Source organism: Abramis brama (assembly GCF_963993115.1).
Source record: "Abramis brama genome assembly, chromosome: 4".
NCBI classification, from domain to species: domain Eukaryota; kingdom Metazoa; phylum Chordata; class Actinopteri; order Cypriniformes; family Leuciscidae; genus Abramis; species Abramis brama.
Window position 1 is genome coordinate 48,820,035 of NC_139966.1, and position 16,969 is coordinate 48,837,003.

The 16,969-nt window shown below is 37.9% G+C and overlaps 1 protein-coding gene across 1 annotated transcript in view; it reads left to right on the forward strand.

Moving 5' to 3' along the window:
• Window positions 1-773: 773 nt before the first annotated feature.
• The window catches only part of LOC311080702 (protein O-mannosyl-transferase TMTC2-like), a 29,316-nt gene continuing 13,120 nt past the window's right edge, over window positions 774-16,969 (forward strand). The window contains exon 1 of the mRNA XM_084110797.1: window positions 774-1,152. Within this exon, the coding sequence (XP_083966923.1) occupies window positions 1,070-1,152 (83 nt within the window). The 5' untranslated portion in view covers window positions 774-1,069. The remainder of the gene's footprint in view (window positions 1,153-16,969) is intronic.

Genomic DNA, 16,969 nt, shown 5'->3' on the forward strand with positions numbered 1-16,969 from the left:
CAGTGGGGTTGATGGTCAAGGGTCAACAGCTTGAGGTCAGCGGGGTGGATAAGGAGTGGAGTGACTACACTGGGGTACAAATGCTCTCCTCTCGCTCTTGTTCCTGTGTTTGACTCCTGCAGATTCACACATGCTCTGAGCAGCTTTTGACCCAGCTGCTCCTCAGTGGGGATTTCAGAAAGATTCACATGCTAAAAGCTCAACTCAGCACAGGGCACAAACATATCTCATTCATCTTCTACAATTCCTGCAAAGAAGATTATTATTAGATATTATATATTAATATTTGTATGATTTATTACAGGGGTTTCAAACTGTTTTCAAAACCAGGGGACAGTAAGAGAGCGACATGGCGATCCGTGTAAAAGTCTAGATAAAAAAATAAATATATATATATATATATATATATTTTTTTTTTTCAATTATTAATCAATAAGAAATTAATTAATATTAAAATATAGTTAAAATTAAATAAATACATGAGTAGGAAAATATATAATGATGTAACAGTAACTTAATAGAAACTAATTTCAGATTTTAAGGCTAACATAAAAAATGTAGTGTATAATTTTGATGTTTATAAAAGATATCACACGAGTTACGAGTATGATATATTTAGGGGTCCGTGGCATCTAAAAGTTGTTCATAACAAAAATGTAAATGCTGCAAACCAAAGGCAGTTGCATTTTATTATGTTCAGGGTCTAAATCAGTTTGCTCTCAGTGCACTGATGCTGATGCTTGATTTCTGCGCATGCGCGGCGTTTCCAAATATCACACGCGTGCTGTGTTTGATAGGAGGGTGTAACTGCAACGGGATGTTTCACTACGGCTTGGATGAAGAGCAACCGATTCCTCTCCGTTTATTAGCTAAATCACACAGTACGAACACAATTTGAGGGCTGAATCCAAAGCCTTGATCTGAAAATGGGTTAGACGAGCGATGGTTGTTTTTGAAACTCTTCCCATCTCGCAGCAGGAGCAAAACAATGAGGACAACAGCAAACAGAGACAGGGACTGATCAGTGTCATTCATTCCTGGACTTTCTTTTCTCCTGTGTGTCGTTGAGATGATAGTGGAGCTGGTGTGCAGTGCTGTGGCTCTGCTCCTTTATATGAACACACTGAGCGCTGATTTCTGCTATGATGACAGGTACAGTCCTTCTCCATCACTTCATCCTTACAGTTAGTCACAGTAATGACAACAATGAGACATGTGTGGTTAGTTAAACGTGCGTTTACTCATATGTTTGACCGCACAGATAAAGTCACCTAACTGTATGTTTGCGCTGTTTGTATTGAGTAGCTTGTCAGAACAGCACATTTAACTTCTACTAAATGTATCTCTTACTAAATTTATTTACAAAAAAAGTTCCACTCAGACTAGATGTACTTAACATATATTTAGGAAATATTTCATATTGTGAAATATCAGCTATTATTGTTTGTCGTGTGAAATTTGCTTATTGTTTATCGTTAGAAGTATGCTTGTCGCGCGCCTCTGGAAACCGGGGCTAGTTGTCACTTTTTACGCCAATAAATAATATTTTTCAGGTTTGGGTTTGTTTATTCATTTTAATCAACATGAAACAAAAATGTTAAAGGTAGCCTGCTGTACAAACATGTAGGTACAGTTAAAATGTGACAACTTGCCCCAGAGTGCTGCAAACACTGCAGATGTTCTGTCTTAATCAAACAGACCTATCAGTTCGTTTAGTTGAAGACCTGAAATAGATGTGGAGACATCCCAAATGTGTACTGTTAGGACTGTGTAGTGATCTAAAACCTTGAGAGAGAGCTCTTTCGACAACTAGTCAGTCTCTTCTATATTTGACTGTGTGGGCTTGCTGTCATTGTCTTTTTAACCAATACATTTATGCTTATTTTTGGGAAATTATTTGCCAGAATATGCTTTGCCAGAATATGCTTTGCCAGACAAAACCCTGGGTGTCTTTCTGTGGGTTTACTGTAGTGAAATGACCCATTTAGTATACTAGCCAAAGCAGGGATACTATCTCAGGGAAGTGATAATTTGTGTAAACATGTCCAGCTGTTTCTGATTCCGTTAAGATTAATTGATAAACTCCCAGGTGGAACTTAATTTGACTTTACAGATCATTTCAAGAACCTACATGGGGACTACATCAATGTTCATTCTATACTTTCTTTTATTTGTTTCAATATCTCATTAGCTGTTTCCATCCACCTATTTTTATGTGAATCTTGAGCTATCGCATTGAAAAAAGCTGGATGGAAACGCATAAATTCAAAAAATGTGCACAAAAACTTGTGCGCTCATTTGAGGCCATACTGTTTTTATCTGATAAGAAGACATGCGCATGAACTACAATGGAAACACAAATACGTAAATATTGAATAAATCCCTCAATACGCAAGAAAAAACTCTTTGACTTTGCCTCATCAGAGGATGTGATTGGATAACTGGACTAACCAGCAGACTAATTTCACTTCACAGCATCTCAAATGTTCATTTGGTCATTCTGGAATGCCTGAGCCAAAGCTCTCATCAAAATGAAAGATAACAAGATAACATGACGGCTTTTATTGCGTTTCATCTGCACGCTCTGGGGCGCAAGTGATTTATGCTTCCCCAATTGCAGCAACTTCCATTTTTATTACGGATAATTTTGCGCCAATTTCCCAGGAAGTGACGATTTTGTTCTCTTGACCACACGGGATGGGAATGATGCTGTATTCGCAAATGTTTTATGCGACATTTCAATTTTGTGCATAAATAAATTTCCAAATATGGCTATTGTCAACATATTGACCTCCAAATCCCAAAACCCCAAATTGACCTCCAAAATGCCAATCACATGCGACGCATTGATTCTCAACTGGACAGATTTTCATCTACATATTCAGCACGTGCTGATCTGCTCAGTGACTTAAGCTCGAATTTTAGTTTGAACCAGTAGTTTGCAGGGGCGATGCAAGTAGTGTGTTTGTAAATGCTAAATCCTGGCCTGTGACCTTTAATTTTCAGATGAGACCCAGTGTTAATTTAAACCCAAGAGAGGCACACATGCCTGCATCCTTCTCTGTTCCTCTTGAGAGACCACAGATACCCAATCAGTACTCTGACCCTGCGGAGTCATTCATCAAATCGACCTTCTCGCATAAAGGTCAACAGTCCTGCGTCCTTCACCCGGTCCCCGGGGTTTAAGTTGCTGTGATTTATGTGTTTGTGTGCACAAGACATAATCAAAGAATCTGGTGATTGGTTTTCTGTGATTCCAGACTCGACTCCTGGGACTGTTTTCTGTCTCTGACTGTGGTCATACACCAGCTGTTGAAGTGCGGTTGAAGTCTTGGGCTTCCAGAGCTCTTGGGTACCGCGCTCCGTCTCTGTTTTCTTAATCACGTCAAGTGTTTTTCCTTGGAATGGTACGGAGGCTTGTCCGCACTCCATGCGCCAACGGTAATAGCAATAAAAAAAAACGAGTCAAGCATTCTTGGTATGAAATGTGCAACTTGACTGAAGGCAGAGGACGTCAGCCAGTGTTATCCTACTGGGGGGAATTTATTTTTACATGTCTTGAGAGCGATGTTTGAGAGTCGCTATGTGATCTTGTGCCAATTGTTCTTTTCTAAAGCATTTTCCATGGCTCTGACTGTGAGTAATAAGACCTCGCTTACATGGTTTTTGCCCTCTGGATGAGTTTCACGTGGCTTGCCTTGCAGAGATAACATCTTTCTGTTTGTTTTGAATGCTAGTTATATCAGTGAAGAGATTTCCAGAGGATGTCGTTCACTGATTAGCTCAGGTTCAACCGTGTCCATATCCATGGCTGACGACATGTTTCCCTCAATATTGAAGCTAGTTTTTGATCAGTATGGGATTTTAGAGGCATATTCTTCTTGTAGGGCAGCTGCTGCTTTGATTAATACAGTAACTGTGGTTGTAATTGACTATTTGTACTGAATGACACCAGCAGTATTGCATTGTAAAAATTTAAACTGACATTTAGTCGAGCGACAGACTTGCATAAGAAATAAGGTTTTTAATTCAACCCAGTCATACAGTGCTGGCCACTTCATTCTTCATTTTTTGGGCATATGTAACAGTCCTTAAATATGTGACCCTAGAAATGCATAATAGGCCTCAAGGGGAATTTAAAAAGAAAACATCCCTCTCTCTTCCAGCTGTGTGACGAACGCATGCTTAACCAGTTCAATGTTGCGTATTTCTGAGAAGCTGAGAAGGAGATGAATGCTACTTTGTAGCATCAGTGTGCCAGTATTGTGATTGATAGATAGTGTCAAGAGAGCTCACACTCTGTCTGAGTTTTGACACATGGCCGTCTGTGTGGTCTTGACAGATGTACAGATTATTAATAATTAAATAACCATTCATTTATGGCTGCATTTCGATCGCGTGAATGAGGTTTTTGTGCACTTTCGCATGTCTCGCAATGATTGATAGCTGTTTTGTTACCATATAGATTTGACATAAATCATGAAGTAAAAATCACACAATTGCTATCCACAAAAATATAACAAAATATGTAAGTGAGCTACTCTAGTCTTTATTTAAGATGTCAGTCCTTGCTATTACAGGCCTTGATATTAGTTGGCAACAGACCATTTATTTTATCAAATCATCTGTTCTAGACATGCTCTCATGCCTTTTGAAATGTCAGACTGTTATTTTTATTAAAGCTCTTGGGGTTTCAGGACAAAGTGTTTCCTGAAATTGTCTCTTTTTTTCGTTTTAAAAGTAGGTATGTGCCCATTGGTGGCCTGGGAAAGAATTCAAGACAAAATAATGAATTTACAGTATGTATTTCTCCAATCCATGTCTCAGTCATCAAAAAACATGCTCATGGAATTATTATAATCTTGCGCTATGCACTTTATAATTTTACTAATTAGAACATTGTAGAAATTATATTTTTTCTATTTTTTCTATATATATATTAGACTTCTGGACTTGATAACAGATCAATGCTTTAAAATTGCTTTGTGACTTTTGTCACAGACTGTTAGTGTCTTCATTCTTTTTTTCGGTTCAAGGTGTATTAAACCCATTATAAACCTAAATACCCACATTGCCACCTGAACAATTAGCACTTCTTTGACTCTTTTTAACTGAACTGCTGTCATTCAGCTCTGTCTGCAGTGGGACACAACATAAGAGAGGAAGTGAAGAGTGGCTGATTTAAAGAGGGTAATTTGAGATGTTTGGAGGCTGAAGAGAGCGGTTTAACCGCACAACCCAGACAAGTACATCACAGAGATGATATATTTTATGAAGGAGAGGCAGATGCATGGGCTTCATCAAAAGTACCAAAATCAATTTTAAAATCATTTTGAGTGGTTATAGTGAGCCAGAGGCAGAGTGAATGAGATTCAGAGCGAGTGACTGAAAGATTTGATTTGTTGCCGGTGGAAATGGTTGCATTGTAAAGCACTCTGCATTCTCCCCTCAAGCCCTAATATGCCACATTATTCCACCAGTGTTGAACACATGTAAGTCTTACGTTCAGATCCACAATATTGATTTATGCAAACTCTAAGGGAGTTTGTGTAATGTTATGCTGTGTGTTGGGGGTTGGTGCTTTGATTACTTGCAGATTTGCACTGGTTATCCTTCTGTGGCCAACTCTGAGGAGCTGTCAGCAAACTCGGCTCATTTGAACACTGTCTGATTCGACAATCAGGGTGAAACTCCTCATGTACCGGCCATGACACCGGCCTCCCTGAGGGGAATCATACAGGCAGAGTTAAGGGTCGAGTTACTTGAAAGAAGGTAGCCAGTGTTGTAATGAAGAGGATGTCGCCTTTATTGAGCTTGACTAGCGTTGGTGTCGATATACAGCCACGGGATGTGGCCTTTTGTACCCAGAAACATCAAAGAAATGAGACTTTTAGCAGAAAAGGACATTTGTTTTGTTTAGACATGAGTGGATGGAGTACAAATTTCGCTTCTTTAGATTCTCTCTTAGTTTGCTACTGTGCGTCATTTAGCAGAATGGACTCCAGACTCTGACAGCTCCCATCACTGCCACTATGAGGTAACTTTTGGAAACGAGAACCCCCTTGCGTTCCCTCATAGAAGTCGTACCAGCACAAGTGTGGATCAAAGGATTCTGCAGAGCGGTTGTTGAGTTATGGAGTGTTCACACATGATGAAAACCTCAATCCTGAGGTCTTCTAGAGTTGAGGCATAACTTCCCACCCAGGTTAATGTTCAACAGACATCAGAATATGGTTGCTGATGGTTAAAATCCAGAAAATATTTTGAATGTGTAATCAGTCTTCCTATAGGTTCCCACAGTTCACAGCCTTTATATGTGGGTCTTAAAGTCTATCGGCTCTGGTCCCCAAATCAGACTGATATACTCACTCACTCACTCACTCACTCACTCACTCACATGTTCTTAAAATAATGCCAAATCAGCTTTTGGTTTAAAGTTTTATTCATTAAATTCACAACAACAATAAAGTTACCTTATCTGTAAAGTTTAACTATACCATCACTATAGTTCAGTGACTTTCACTGGATCAGAGTCAGACAATCCCTTCCTGGGTGGTTCATTGGTCAGGCTCGAGTGACTGTTTAAATCAGATCTTCCAGCACTGATTAAAAAGTTGTATTCTGTTCAATTTATTTATATTGTAGTGCATATTTATAGTTTTAGTTTTTTTTTGCAAACTCCCATTTCTGCATGTTTTTGTCTTCATAATAGTTAATAAACCTCGGAATGAGCGACCACACACATTTTAGCCTGGTGATTATGAGCTGTCTGTACTGGTGTCACATTGCACTGGCATCTGCCTTCTCCCACAAACACATAGGTGGGCATAAAAACTCACCACAGTAGGGGGAAATTCAAACCCTCTTAGTTCCCCACAGATTACACACATTCGTAGCTGTTTGCTGTCTGTGTGATCGATGACGATTGTGTATCATCTTTCGGCAGCTCCCGCTCTCAGCACTCTCTGCCTCCTGTCTTTGTCTTCCTCTTTCTTTTGTTCTCTCTTTCGAACATTTCCTCACCAGCCTTGTGCCAATTTGGAATCAGGGGAGTACACAAAAATAAATCCTCCATTCTCAATGTCAGTGCATCTGACTGACAAATCCTCTAATAAATTGATGCCTTCTCCTCAAGGCAGAGATTAATGACAGTCATAATCGGTTAAGCTCTCTTTCTGTGTGTGTGTGTGTGTGTGTGTGTGTGTGTGTGTGTGTGTGTGTGTGTGGATATAAAGGGGATCCATCAACACAGTGTCCTGCGGTGATAATTGGGCAGCCTGGTTGACAGGTTAATCATGGGGTTATCATGGTTCCTGTGGATTGTGTGCTACCTGTCATCTGTTGGGAGGGAGAAAGCCGACTGAGTCAAATCCCAAGCCCTGTTAAACAGTGCTGATTGTGTCTCGTATTGATCCTCCTTAATCTTTGTGCTGTTTTACTGGCAGGACCAAAGATAAACAGTCCAAGACCACCAAGGAAAATGCTTCTTTTTTGCTTTTGTTTAGTACATTTTATTCATTATGAATTAGGGTCAGTGTCGCGGTCCATGTCACAAATGTGATTAGTCACCTACAAATAATGCAGAATCTTATGTATTTCTCATTAAATTTACGCCACAATCTTTGACATTCAAAATCCTAAAATTGTATTTGCCTGGTTTGAATTCAATTATGAATCCCAGATTTTCAAAGAGGTCCCAGACTTTTGGATCCCGCTGTAAATAATGGCTTGCATATCATTTTAAAGATGTAAATAGTAAATGTTTTTTAATTATTTTTAATAGTTTGATTTTTTTTTTATTTGCTCAGTAAAGTGCAAAAAAAGTGTAAAGTAGTTTTGTTTTGTTTTGTAAAGTAGTTTTGTAGTCAAGAAAATCATGCACAATCTGCATGTATTACCATTTATTCATATTTTAGAGATTTCTTTGTTTTTCATGAAGTCTGTGCTAGAGTTTTTCTTTTTTATGTCAGCTTTACGTGTGCTAATACTTCACTGTGCTTGATATTATTCATGCATAAACTGTCAATGCTACCTGCATCGTATTGAAAGCCCCTAATTTTGCCTTCCTGGATGGATTTTTTAAACGAACTTAAATGTCACATCTACAGGCCCAGCTGCTTTATGAGTGCAATAGAGATTCATTAGGACGTGTCACAGAGCGTGGCGGCTAAGTCCTTCATCGCCTTTGGTCTATTGAGCCAAATATTCCACGCTCTTAAGCTCAATTGTATTTCTAGGTAATTACCGCTGCTTCAAAAGTCACGTCATTTTTAAGTCCATAATTCGAGGAGATGTTTTTATATCCTCTCACGTCGTGAAAAGAAAAGCAAATGAGTCGGGACGGAAATGTTATGGTTTTAAAGGGGCCTCTGCTGTATTTCTCACACCTGCACCCCTCCAGCGCTGAGCCAGGCGGTCTACATTAATGCGTTTCCCATTAGAGACCCTCAGTATTTTCTTTAGGACGTAACTGTGGAGAGAATGTTGCATGCATTCAGAGAGATATTGATTTTGTTGCTGATATGGATGGCTTTGTTGTGTAAAAAGACACTGAGTGTTTGATTCAAAATTCAAAAGAACAAAGAAAGCATCTAAATTCTCATATACAAGTAACGTCCTGAGGGAGAACTGACATTTTATCATTTTATACATATCACTTGTAGTACATAACTCAACCTACATTATCTTAATGATATGCTGCGTATGTAGGGAGGGGGTGATGTCGTTTGCTTTGTGTTTCAGTTTTTTTCTGCTCAGAGCAATTGGGCAACATTAGTAACCACATTCGGGTCATATTTCATTTCTATTCAAATCTTTTTGGGGGTCTGTAATTCATCACCAGTCCGGAAGCAATCTGTTTGCTTTTCCTGTGTTTCCCCTAGATAAGAGGCGCACAGAGCGTTTCGCCTGCCGTGTAAAGAAAGATCGCAGTGATACGAGGACTTGTTTAGGTTCACTGTCTGCAGCGCTCTCATTGCTATGCAATGCCATTACCGGTCAGATGATACAGTTAATTTATTGTACAGGGATGGAGGGTTTGCATGCACAATTTTGAGAAGGAGAAATGTCAGACCGTGAGGAGCTTTTGTCCGAATATAATTGTTTTGGTGTTTTCTACCTTCTCATATATTGCAGCTTCCCCTCCCTATTGCAGCGACATCTCTTCTCTAAAGACTTTTTTTGCCGCGAGGACAACCTGTCACTCACATGAGATCACAGCAGTTGCAAACCACAACGATTTAATCAATTCCTGATGGACAGAATCAAATCTCGCCCTACATTTTTTCTTGTTTAAGAAGCCGTTTCCTTTGGATATATACAGTGCATGACAATAGGGAAGAAAACACAACTTCCTTAAGACTTACGACCACTCGGTCGATCAAAACAGAAGTCATTTGCATATGGTAATGTGCTCAGGGTTCTGATGTCATAATCAGAGATTCGTTTTGATTGACCTAGTTTGAAATGTAGTTTTTATAAATAATGAGGCAAGGGAAAAGGTTTCTATGATCTGTCCCTTGAATGTTTACATTCCATCCGATTTTAATAGGATTTGAGACATATTTTTCAAATCATAGGCTGAAAAAGGAGCCCCTGCTCATTTCTCAATGCTGTTTTTCTCTTATCTGGCTCACAGATAGTATTATTACTCATGCAGTGTCTGGCTCTAGTAACATCACACCATCAGGTCCTGGAGTTTGTGTTTTATCTGGCCTCGCTTGATTTCAATAAACGGAAAGGAACCATATTTCAGAGTGGGATTTAGATAAACTGCTGCCTGCTGTGTTTATCTGTTTTGGAGTGTGTGAATTTTTCTCCGGTATGACTTTCGTGGAAGTTCTTCATCTGTCAGTATTTGATGAAATGGACATTTCTGCCACTCAATATGTAGCAAAGATTCCCCATGCACGAGTTAATAGATTACTGTGATCCAGCAGTACGTCTCGCCAGCAGGTAATATCTCTCTTTCTCCATCTTTCTCTGCTCTGTTTGTCTCGTTTCCTCCCCATTTTAGTCATTATCTTCAATCACTCTCTTGTCAACTCTAAGTGAATGTCGGTTGCAGTTTTCAACCCATTTTACATCCATAATGTCACACATTTCCAAGTAAAACCAGGTGTTTAATGTGATGATAAATGTAGAGCAGGTTGTATCCATCAGGCACTGATTGGATCATGAAAAGTGGAGATCTCTAAAGCTGAAAAGTAAATAATATTTATTAATTCTACATTTTAAAAATCATTTTAAGTGATAATTAAAAACTTGCAGTTTCAAACTATTGGTCAAATGCAAGGAATTATAGGAAGTCAACAATGACACATACTGTACACATACAATAGCTGCCTTTCATTCTCCTTACATAATAAAGTGATTTAAGTCCAAGTGTTTATCTGTTCTTAAAGGGATAGTTCACCCAAAAATGAAACTTCTATCATCATTTACTCACCCACAAGTTGAACACAAAAGAAGATATTTTGAAGAATCTTGGTATTCAAAGAGAGGCTGGTCCCCATTGTAAAAAAAATACTATGGACGTCAATGGAGACCAGAAACTATTTGGTTGCTGACATTCTTGGAAATATCTTCTTTTGTGTTCAGTAGAAGAAAGAAATTCTGAAAAGGTTTTGAACAACTACAAGGTGAGTAAATGATGACAGAATTTTCATTTTTGGGTGAACTATCCCTTTAATACTCAGAACTTAAACATATTGTTGGCTGATAAACTGCATTAAATGCTCTGAATTAACACAAGCAGCATAATGACAACGGGCATAATGTACTTTTTAACTGGACTTTTTTTTTGTTTTGTTTTTTTGTTATATTCACCTGTCTGAAAACAAAACCGTGTTCACTACTTGTCTAAATATGTTCACCTTGGTCCATAAATGTACATAATCAAGAGTATGAAGTATATAAAAGTGCATTTAGTAAGATATGTCAACATTTGAACCTTTAATTTAAAGCTTTAAAGGTTTTTTTTATTTTATTTTAAATTTGTAGCGTTAGATATTTGAGTAAGTTGAATCCCAACACTTGCATCTAAAAGTGGAATTCGGTATTTTCTCTTAAATCCTGTCTTCACCGACATGTAATGAATTTTTTGGATAGCCTAGGCTGCGAATCATCCACTCGTTCTATCCTTTCGTAGACTGGGAAAATTGCCGTTCAAATGCTAATGTCCATTCTTTCTTGCCTTGCTCACTGAATATTTTATAGTGGAACAAATGTCAGATTACATAAACTAATTCAAACCATAGCAGATTTGGAATGTGTACATGCCTTGTGAGCTTTCGCTGTTCAGTTAGCTTATGTGGCGTTGTATAGGAAGAGGTAGTTGCGGGACACAGCTGGTCGATTTGCCAATTAGTGAACCTCCTGAAAACCGTTACAAAGAGAGGCCAGGGAGGAATGGATGAAGAGCACAGATGAAGAATAGAATGTGATCAATAGGTCTAGGCTTTTCTCTTTTTGCCTTCATTGTCTGTTTTGTTCTGTTTCTTCTTTTAATGACTAGTCTGGGTCGGTCAAACAGTGAAAGAGCACCAAAAGATCCTGCTGTTCTTCATTTGTGGAATTGTACATTTCACTTTCACTCTCGTCCCCCACTGTAGTCTGAATACATTCAGCTTTCTTCTCCTCTAGCAGATGGGAGCTTTTTAGGTCACTATGACATCCAGCTTACCAGCTTACCTTACTCATGCTGATAACACAAGACATGCATCATACAGATGCAAAACCAGAGCAAGATTGGGAAAGACAGAGTGAGAATTTGTTTACTAGAGTAAAAATGACTATAGCATGGATACTTTGTGTATGAATGGCATGGTATTGCATTAGATTTAAACATAAAAACAAATGGCATTTATTTTAAGGTACTTTTTAAAATGTGTGTTAGGTTAGGCCTACATCTGTATTTAATCTTGATGGAACTGAAAACTTGGGACAAGTTGTAAAAAAGTTGTATTGGTAAAATAGAAGAAGAAAAAAGCTAGTTTATTTACCTACAGAATGCATTAAATGTTTAATTCCTTAATATTCTATTCTATTCTATTCTATTCTATTCTATTCTATTCTATTCTATTCTATTCTATTCTATTCTATTCTATTCTATTCTATTCTATTCTATTCTATTTGGGGAATGGAGTCGTATCATCTATGATCATTAGAGGCACCAGACCGCAAAAGTACCATCAAATTAGCATCAGTGCCTGGGGTGGTTCTTCTGGCAATGAGTAGACAGACATGGTTTGTTGCTGGGAGAAACGGGCACTGTCAGAATTTAATCAAGGCCAACATTTATCACCGCTGAGCAGACACTGTAGACATTAGCTTTTAATTAACTCCTCAGACTCAATAATTGTCTATTCAGACAACAGAAGATGTGGATCAGGATATGCAGCTGATAATATTTCACTGCCTAGTTATGTTTCTGTAATGTAGGTTTTGAACATGCATTTGTGTTGAAATGCAATACAGTTCGGATCAAGGCACTGGTGCCCTGTTGGGTGGCCCTATAAATCTAGTTTTAACTGGATTTTATGGCAGCCATTTATGTTATGAAAACTATCACTGTTAAAGGCTCCAGTCATTGCCTGGTAAGAGCATTTGCGCTCCATTCACATTTTATATGTAGAGAAGGCTTGCATATATATTTTCATTAAAAGGATCTCAATGGAGGGCCAAGAAACACTTCAACCTCACACTTTTCCAGATGTGAGCTCCACATCCATCACAGCATTCAGACGGTGAGACTCTACAAGGTCTGGGCTATGAGAAGTGAGGAAATCAGGGCTTTCTCAGGCTTTTACAGTAGCAGGTTTGCAGATGATGGAAAGTATTTTTGTTGTCCTTCATTAAAATTTAAATATTAAAAAGATAATATAATATACAGTAAAATAACATAATATAATGCAATTCATGTTTATGGTTGTAGTTTCTAGAAGTTTTAAGAGCATTAAATACCTGCTCACAGCTACTTTAATTACTTGATTAGGCTTGATTATTTAAAACTGTCAGCTTTAAAGTTGTGAAATACTCCAGTTTAAATCCTCAGTAGAGCCATGCGATGTGCCTGATTGACTGGACTGCAGTGTTTTTATAAGACATTGATTTCCTTTAACTGTAGTTTTCTCTGTGGCTTCCTCTACCACTGGGCTTCTTATGGACTTCATCCATCATTTAGCTAACAAGGCTTCTTTGTGCTGAGTGAAATGGCTATTCCATTAGCATGACATCGCTCCGGGATTAGCCCAGATGGCTCCTACTGGAGATCAATGTCAGTTCTGGTGTAGTGAGGAAGCTCTCAGATCAATTGTCAAAGTGAGAAGTATCACAGATACTCATTGGATCTGCTCAGATCATTAAAATGATTTTAAATCAGTGCTGTTTGTGTGAGGGCCGTGCATGACAGGTTTTTGAGTTGGGGTCTGTTTGAGTTTGAATGTAAGCATTCTGAGTCAAAAGCAGAATGCAGTATATCTGTATTTATTTATGTATTTGTTGTTACAAAAATACTATTTTGGGTTTCAAATCTAGGAAGCTGGTCGCTTGCCAATTAGTGAACATCCTGAAAACCGTTACAAAGAGAGGCCAGGGAGGAATGGATGAAGAGCACAGATGAAGAATAGAATGTGATCAATAGGTCTACGCTTTTCTCTTTTTGCCTTCATTGTCTGTTTTGTTCTGTTTCTTCTGTTTTGTGTCTTTTAATGACTAGTCTGGGTCGGTCAAACAGTGAAAGACCACCAAAAGATCCTTCTGTCTAAATCTAGGAAATTCTACTTTGCACCTTTTTTTTTTTTTTTAAAGAAAATAAATCATATGTCCGATTATTTTATTTTTTTACTTTTAGGTGTGTGTGTGTTCTGCAATGTGTTGTGTAGAACTTCTCTTAAGTAGTTGCTGTAGCTGTTATTGAGCTAATCAGGAAGTATTCTCTGAGCAGATGAAAGAGTCTAGCACTGAAGGACACTGCTGTTTCCCTGCTCCACCCAACTTGGCCAGCGTCTTTGATGGGTGGAAAAAAAGTATGTGTTCTCTGATTGGCTGTTATACGTTTTTGCGCTCATGAATGGGTTCCAGTAGACAAGAGGGAAAAATCTTAATCAAGATCTTGTTAAAAGCTCATGCCAGAGTTGGCTTTAACATCTGGCCGGCTGTAAGTGCCTGGTGGCTTTGATTACTGCCTCTTTACTTCAGTTTGGCATTTGTTAACTGCTTGACCCTATAGTAGATGCCTTTAACATGAATGTATATGATGGATGGTTGTATTGAATTTATTATTGCTGGATAAAAGATTCCCTTTAACTGTGTAGTGCTGCACTGTCTGTCAAAACAATGCACTTATTAATTTTGAAATAATTCTGTTGTGACCAGTCAGAAGCTTTATTCTTCTTGTAGTTAAATCTTACAAAGACATATATTGCTTGCAAATCTAATTTCAAGCATTTAAGCATAAGCTTTCAGATCACAAGACGCATACATTTGGTCATTTTTTTTTCCTAAACATTTTACTGGTAATGTATATGTTGCGTTTCAGACGGATGACAGGTGATATTGAGGCTGATTAAAAGTGGAGCGCACAGTGATTTGTTGTGGTGATGTTATAGCCAGAAGCCATGGGAGAAAGGATCAGTTGGATCAGGCATTTCTCCTATAATAAGTTTATGATTTATATCATATGTTGTGTACCTTAACACAACACTGATGCCTTGTCTCCTCACTGAAATATGGGTTGGATGTGTGGATGCAAGTTCAAACCCATATAAAAATCTGAAATATCAAGAGCACCTTAAGAAATTATAGTTTTTAGTGAATGCAACAAATGAAAATGTTATGTTGTGGAGATGCTTATCGCATATTAAAACCATCTTATGCTTTGCTTTATGGCCTAATGGGTGTTTTTACACTTGGTCTCTGCAAAAACAAATGGGGAACTCTTGCCAGTATGAATTAAATGAAACAAATCCACCATTTGTGAATGCAGTGGCATTTATGAGTGTGTTGTTTAAAGCTGATGCCAATTTTCCCCAAAATTGTTTTCTATAGAAAGTTTATGATTACTTGCCAACATGTGATTCTGTTGGAAAAACATCAGTATTTACAGTTAACGCTTTTAGTTCAATAGCAGTTGTTTTAGTTCATTTATTTTCTAAGACAAGTCAACCACCTAATTGCTTTTCATTAGTTAGTTGGTTAAAACCACAAACACAAGGATTGCACACATCTCTGAACTTGGGACAGGTTTAAAGTGATTAAGACCTTGTCCCACAGCTGTGCCCCTAAAATACTCTGGCTCTATGATTTGCCTGTAATCCTGTTAGCGTCAGATTAACACCACAGCCATGTTTCCCTCTGCAGGGATTCAAAGCCACTCTGTAGTACTTTATGCTAATCTGTAGCTGTTGTAATACCCTCTCTGATTTAATTATATAAATATTAACTTTTGCTGTTGTTGTTGTTGTTATTATTTATTTTTTATTTACTTAATTATTTTTATTTTATTTTTTATTTACTTAATAATTTTTATTTTATTTTTTATTTTATTAATATTATTATTATTTATTATTATTATTATTATTATTATTATTTTTTTTTTTTTTTTTTTTTAGCATTCCACCATGAATGGTGCATTTTAAAACAGTGTCAAGTTAGACTGGAATTGGTCTAATTACATAGGACTGATTAGTTGTTTTTGTGACCCAAATATAGAAAATAGGTACAATATGTTGTGCATCTTTAATAGGCAGTCAGTATATAACTTCACCTTATACCCTAAACTACACGCTTAATCTGATTACTTTCATAGCACCGGCTGCATTGGAAATGAAAAATGACTGCACATCCAGCCGCTCTCACATTTAACTGCATTAACCTTCTGAACTCCCAGTGACTGAGTGGCTTTGTAGGGCGGCTCACAAGTGATTTATAGAGATTATAAACACTGGAAGCCAAAAACATTAAATGTATGAGATGTAAAGTGTATTGCCACTGAGCAAGGATAGATACTCCAAGATACAACTGCATTTTTCCAGTCCCTTAGAGATGACACATTTTGGATTTTAGGAAAACGTAAATTTACAGGACGTCATGTCTTGAGTGTTTTTCCTTCTCAAGGTCCACAGATAAACCTCATACAAAACAACCAGTTTTCTCAGGCACTGCTTATACTAAATAAGGGATGGCAAGTGGAGGCGTAGACCTTGCTTTAAAACTTAAATATTTTGGAGACGCTCAAGTGGTCTGTGTCACGGCCGTCTACCCATGAGCATCTTTGGTTATATAAATTTGATTGGACCACACAAAATCTAAACACACAGGGTACGTTTGTTTGTCTCTCTGTCAATTGCATCTTTGCTTCTGAGTGTGTTTGTAATAGTTTTAATACAGCAGTGCATAGTATTTGCTAATACCTTCAGTCATGACCTCAGAGTAAAGCTGCTCTTAATGGACCACACTATATTCACAGTAATCTGATTTGCTGTGGCCCAGTTAGAATAAGATTAGCCTACCTTATAAACAGATGTACACAACGTAAGCAACTACATAAATCCAGATAAGTGTTAATAAGTGTACAATTGTTTGCAAACACTGTGGTCCATTTACAAAAATTTCAGGATCTACTCTGTGGAAATGCACAAAGGTCAAAGCAGATGCTTGTGATGTGTGGCGAATAATGACCCATTGGCACTCATTTAAAATGGGTAAGGAAGAGTGATGGTTATTTTATGTTAGGTGTTATTTGTAGTAACAGTAACGTTTGTGGTATGCATCATCTGATATGTAATGATCGAGGTTCTAAGCCGAGACCTCACTGCAGGGGTCATAGCGTGATGACGGCCGTCGATCTCTTCACTTTCCCAGCATTGTGTTTCCTGAGTCGAAAACAAGTGCAGGCTTTCTCATGGAGTCACAGAGAGCTCTATAGACAGAGATATGGGTCACAGGAAACTGCTCCACTTGTACTGAA